We start from the raw sequence: 5,966 nt of genomic DNA, 5'->3' as shown, positions 1-5,966 counted from the left end.
GAGCAGCCACCCGGAGAGGTGGGGCTAGCATGTCCCTGTGAGAGCAATTCCACCTCCCCCGCTCCTTCTACCCTGTCACATCTCCCCACCCCTCCCCTGCCGCCCCCTCACACCCCGGGACTCAGCGTGAGATGGCTGCGAGCCTGGGGCAGAGATGTCAACGAATTCACACACTGGGCGCGGTTCGGGAAACGGTACCCAGGACAACAGAAGAGAGCCCGCTTTCCTTTGGAAAGTCAGGAGCTGCCTGGGGCTGCTCCCCATCCCAGAGGAACAGCAGGAAAAGGCCTGTGGGGGACGGGGGCAGGGGTGGGGGACAGTGTCAGGAGCACTTCCAGACACACACAGCCAGGGTCCCCCCGAAGTACAGGTACAGGAGGTTCTTCACCTCATGTGTGATCTCAAAGCCGAAGCCTTCGCCAATCACCACGTGCCAGGAGGAGCCGAACTTCTTGTCCATGGTCTCTTTGATCATCTTGGCGGCGCTCTGGAACCAAGAGGATGCTCATCAGAGAGGGAGGTTTCGGGAAGAGAGTGGGCAGGAGTCAGCGCCTCTCCGGAAAGCGCAGGTCTTGGCAAGAGAAAGGCCTGTTGCCTGATATCGCTGTTCTGCTTACGGAACCTTCGGACAGGGTTTCCGCACGGGGACCCTCCTGCTAGGGGCTGTCGTTACACAGGGACAGGAAACCAGACACTACCTCATCAGTCAGAAGACGCTGGCGAGGCGGTAGAGCGGCCTCGGGCCTGACACAGGGCCCTGGGCTGGAGCTCTGGCTCTGCCCTTAGTGCCCGCGTCCAGTGCCAGGGCCACAAGGCTGTTCTCAGCACTCAACAAACAAGCGCCCGGAGAGCACGCCGCAGACTGCACGGATTACCATCGTCACCACGAGGTGTCAGGCTTCCCCTCAGGGAACAGAAAGGCTTTTCCCCGATGGGTGGGCTCTGGGACAGAAGCTGGCCTGGCTCCCTCGGCCGCTGCAGCAGCTCCCTCCTTCCCGCGCTCGCTCTTTCGAGAAGAGGTCTGGGGGTGGGGCGGAGGCCCAGCCTTTGCGGGGTGAGCCCTGTGCTCAGGCACCTGCTGGGCACTGGCAGCACCCTCACCCCTGGCCACAGGCTAGGCCACTGGGTGATGAGAAATGGCCTGTGCAAGGTTCAAGAGCTAGGGGGGGCTGGAGATGGGATGTGCACGTGGGCCTCCCCGGCCCAAAGCCTGGGTTCTCACTAGCCAGGGTCGGCCTCATCACTCAAGCTGCCATGACACCGACTTCTTTCTTGCTCACCACCAGGTTGATGAGTGACATCCCTGTGTCGACGCCGATGTGTCGTTATCGCCAGCAGCCAGAACGGTCCTGGCACAGGGACGTGTCTAACATCCTTCTTGCATGGATGAATGGATACATGAATGAGCGCCTGGGCGGGCCTCTGTTCTCCGCAGGGACGGAGCCAAGGGGAAAGGTGCCCTATTCAGCAGCCCGCCTGAGACGGGGAACATGGGCAGGGGCGTCACGGAAAGCCCTCTGGCTCTTCTCCCTCTAGGGCTGGTCGTGAGCATCGGATCGGTACCGGAGACAGCACCGGTCTCTCCCCTCACCGGCCTTCCCCACGGTGCGAATCTTCCAAGGAAGGCTCTAGCCTGGTCCCAGCAGGACTCTCTGGGGCTCGCTGTGGGGACTGGGGTCACAGGGGTCACCAAAGACACGAGGGGCCGCCTGCACTGATGGCAATACCTCGTTGTTGTTGGAGAATTTCTCACAGGCCGTGACACACAGCTCCATGGTCTCCACTCGCATCTCCTCTGGCATGTCCGAGTGCTGGAGACAAGGCAGGGGACAAACAGAGAGAGCCTCAGCCTGTGACCTGCCTCCCGGGCTGGCCTCCGTCCCCAGCGTAAGGCACGGACACCGGGGAGCTGCCCGGGCACAGCCCAGAGAGATGACCCATCTCCTGACGGAATCATGCCAAGCCTCACGGGCTCCTAGGCCCCGGGCCCCTGTGCGACCAACGTGTTACAGCGACAGGCACGGGCTGGAGGCCGGCCCAGGCGGGAGCCTGCCGGCCACGGGAACGGTTCACCAGTAGCCTCAGAACACAGCTGACGCGCCCAGAAGCCTGAAGAGACGGTGCAGCCCCTCTGGGCGCTCCTTCTCGGGCCACTTTGCTCACGTGCCTCCTCTTCTGGGCTTCGTCTCCATCCGGCTACCTGCTCTCTAGGGACCCCACCCGGCTCCATGGATTTATGCATCTTCTATGCGGGGAGGGCTCCCACATGTTCATCCTTGGCTTTAACTTCTTTTTTGGGCTCCGGATTCCCATGTCCAACTGCCTACTTGACAACCTCAGATGTCTGAAAGATAACTCTTGATTTTTCCCACAAACCTATTCCTCCGTCTTCCCTCTCTTGGTAATTGACACAGTTTTCTCTCCCAGGCTCAGGACAAAATAAACCCTAGCAGTCACCCTTGGCTTGCTTTCCCTCGTACCCAGCATGCAATGCGCCAGTGAATTCTACGGCTCTACCTTCCAGATCTGTCCAGAATCCTACCATGTCTTGCCACCTCTACTCTGTGACCTGGACCCGGCCACCCACATCTTTCTGGGCCTCTGCAATAGTACCCTGACTGGTCTCCCCACTTCCACCCTGATTCCCTAAAATCCATTCTCCTTCCAACAGCTAGAGTGATCTTTTAGAAATTCTAAACGTAAAACGGATCACAGCACTCCCACTCCTCTGCTTACAGCTCTTTACTGTTCCCCTTTGAACTCAGGATAGAATCCACGTTTCTCACCGTGGCCCCCAGGGCTCTGGGGCCTGGCCCTGCTGTCACGCTGACACTCACGTCCTGCCACCCCCTCAGCACCTGTTCCAGCAACACTGGCCTTCTTGCTGTTCCTCCCAAATGCTGGGCTTACTCAGGCTTTCTGTGCCTGCTGCCTCCCCTGCTTGGGGAGTGCTCTCCCCCAGACTTTCACAAGGCTTGCTCCCTAATTTTATTCAGGTCTCTGATCAGAGAAACCTTTCTAGAAGACATCCTCTATTCGCCGGCCCCTTATACCTGCTTTATTCTTCTTCATAGCACTCATTACCTGAAATTATGTTCTTTAAACCTTTCTTTCATGTGGGCCAGGCCTTTGTCTTGTTCACTCCTACATCCACAGTGCCTAGAACAGTGCCCGATATATAGCAGGTGGCCTAAATAAATAATTGTCGAGTGAATGAATGAATGAAAGGATGAATCACTGTTGACCCCTCGGTCTCTAGATCTGGCCAACAGAGCCCTTCTTAACTTCCTCCCACTGCTATTCTGCAGGGGACAAGCTCCCCCTGCCTCTCTCTAAGGCTCTGTGGGGCCTGCTGGCTACCTGCCTCCCTCCTCCAGGGCTTACCCTGACCAGAGGAAAGGTCTGCAGTCGTTTATAATCAGCCTCATCTTTCTTCCCTTCTGTTTCTCCCATGATCCTTCCTCTGTGACCAGGAGGAGAGAGTGGGGCTTTCAGGAGGTGCTGGGACTGGTAATTAAGACACACCCAGGAGATTCAGGAAGCAGGCCCAGCCAGCTTGGTGGGAGCAGAAAATGTCTTTCCCCAAGGGGTGCTGCAGAAAACAGGAAAAACCAGGAGAAACGAGTTGGCTTAAAAACCATACATCGCAAATTAGAAATGTCTCAGTAACAATCTGACACCTCCCCATCTCAACTCCTCTGCATCCTTTCCAAATGGCCAGCAAGTCTGCAGACGGGAGGATGAGTCAACACGAGATGCTGGGACCCAGCTAAGAGATGCTGCAAGCCCACACTGTCATTATCAAGACAAATACTGACTGCGGGCCAGGCTGAGGGTGGAGCCTTGAGCTCGCAATTAACGAACGTAGCTTCTCTGCATGCCCACTATGTACGCAGTCCTTGCTCCCCAGCAGACGTGGTTAGGAAGTGAGATGTCAGGTCACGTTCAACAGCCCTGGGTTTATGGGCAAACAAGTGCCTCCTTCCGCAGGTCCCTGCTCTGTGGGAGGAAGGGGACCAGCAGTGCTCTGTGCCCTCCCTGGCACACCTGGCAGCCCAGCTCTTCTCATCCACTCCCTCAGGCCACCCGTCTGGCTGGCCCAGGAGTTGGGAGGCTGGGGCATTAGTACCGGTCCTACCGCGCACTAGCTGCATGGCCTGGACCTCAGATTCCTCATCAGTAACGTGAAGGTAGTCCAAGCTATCTCATGGGGCTGTTATGAGAATCAAACGAGACAATGTACGCCAGGCACATGGTAGGCAATCAGTAAATTGTGCTTCCCTCCCTCTGGCTCCTGGGGGAAGCATACAAGGATATGACTGAAAAGTTATAAAGCTAATACACATGTACAGATTTTTTTTTTTTCTTTCCAAATCTAGTTATGGAAAAACAGATGGGGCTTTTTCTAAAGAGATGGGCCTGGATTCTAAAAGACTGGAAGCAGTGCTGGAAATTCTGGTATTTCTCTTTATCCTATAATTCAAAGAACTTTTAATCTCAGAAGTACTACTAATACAAATAAATACACATTGCCATGTCGTTAAGCCCTCTGTAACCATCCTCATTGGCCAAACACAGCCAAATAATGTTATTCCAGCACTTCTCACATTTCCAAATACATTTGCTTTCAGTGCACGACCACCGCACCCTGAAGATGCCTAGCGTAGTAACTAACGGGCAACTAACGGGCAGGTAACGACGAGCGATGTCTCTTGGCTTTCCTGTGGGCCAGACACTGTTCTAAGCGCTCCACGTGTGTTTACTCAGCCCCATGCCACCGACGACCCCACGAGTTAGGGCCCACATGAATGGAGGGTCGCTCGGCTACTGAGCGGCAAAGCTGGGGTTTGATCTGGGCACGGTCACCCCAACCCCTCCTCACAAGGCCTCCGCACGGCAACGACACGCAGCGGGCGCCCGCACGCCTGACCTCTAGGGCGTGACCACTAGCACGGCTCCTGCGAGTCCAGCGGTGAGAGGAACGTTTGATCTTCCCTTTCGGTGTCTGCTGTTCCGTTGCTAACTTGACCCTTGTTTGGCCAAGCCTTGAGCTTTCCGTGCACTTTTTCTGGGCTGTGCTCTTGAGCTTATCCCACTCTCTGATGCTGCAGAAGTCCTCAGCGCCACTCCATGTGCTCGGCTCCCTCGAGCGGGGCTGGAAGCCTGGCACCAACCCCACGCCCCACAGCATGGGTATGTTCTGATTTCCCAGCGGACAGACAGCCCGTTACCTCAGCGTCCTGGGCATTTGTACCACTCAGATATTAGCAGTTTCTGTTTGTCTCTGTATATAAGCCTGCAAATTACCAAGTACAATCTCATTGTACTCCCTGCTGAAGTGTCTTATTTCACAAAAGCCAGTGAACCATTTCGTCCTTTCTCGTTAATGTTAGGGTCCCATCGCGCCCTGTCCCCCTAGCTGTCTTCGGTAAAGGCCACTTTATTGCCTCCTCTTCCACATCACCAAGGGGTGACGGAAGGTGCGGGGCCACACTGATGATAAAAGAATAAGGGCTTTAAGCTTCCATTGCCTCCTGAGGTTTTCAAGTGGGAACAACTTACAATGCTGAAGCAGCTGCGTAGGGCCCTTCCACCTGAATATTGCAACTCGATCCAATTCATCCTCTGGGCTAAAAAGCGCTAGTGTGGAGGGGAGCTCGGCGGCAACTGTGCATACGTGTGCCCTCGGGGAGGTCAGGGTCTGTGACCGCTGCCTGGACTCTGCTTCAACACATAGAATCCTGATGAAACAAGACTTCAGAGGTATTACCAAAGCCCATTCTTCAGGAACAAAGTGGAAAAGCCACTGGGACAATGTTTCTTAGAGGGGACATCACCTTGTAGAGAAGAGAAAGTACAGGATCACGAGGCGAAATATTAAGGCTGGAATACTAGCTCTGTAACTGAAATCAATTCTGCCCTCTTCCTTGCTCTGCAGCCTCGGGCAAGTAATTTAACCTCCTGAG

General features: G+C 55.4%; 1 protein-coding gene across 1 annotated transcript; it reads right to left on the bottom strand.

Annotated features, from left to right (window-relative positions):
- Nucleotides 1–322: 322 nt before the first annotated feature.
- Nucleotides 323–3,453, bottom strand: DNAL4 (dynein axonemal light chain 4). Its single transcript, XM_065888008.1, has 3 exons — nucleotides 3,385–3,453; nucleotides 1,728–1,811; nucleotides 323–487 (listed from the first exon to the last, which is right to left on the bottom strand). The coding sequence occupies exons 1-3, from the start codon at nucleotides 3,451–3,453 to the stop codon at nucleotides 323–325; spliced, it is 318 nt and encodes a 105-aa protein (XP_065744080.1).
- Nucleotides 3,454–5,966: the final 2,513 nt, after the last annotated feature.

The sequence above is a fragment of the Phocoena phocoena genome, chromosome 11 (assembly GCF_963924675.1).
Source record: "Phocoena phocoena chromosome 11, mPhoPho1.1, whole genome shotgun sequence".
Classification (NCBI taxonomy): Eukaryota; Metazoa; Chordata; class Mammalia; order Artiodactyla; family Phocoenidae; genus Phocoena; species Phocoena phocoena.
The sequence above is the reverse complement of the archived record's forward strand: the minus strand, read 5'-3'. Positions and strand labels throughout refer to the sequence as shown.

What these genes read in the sequence shown, in the direction of transcription:
- DNAL4 (XM_065888008.1), bottom strand. Translation starts at nt 3,453, where the DNA reads ATGGGAGAAACAGAAGGGAAGAAAGATGAGGCTGATTATAAACGACTG. An exon ending in AGACCTTTCCTCTGGTCAGG is followed by an intron (nt 1,812 to 3,384) that starts GTAAGCCCTGGA and finishes CCTTGTCTCCAG; the next exon opens with CACTCGGACATGCCAGAGGA. An exon ending in AATTCTCCAACAACAACGAG is followed by an intron (nt 488 to 1,727) that starts GTATTGCCATCA and finishes TCTTGGTTCCAG; the next exon opens with AGCGCCGCCAAGATGATCAA.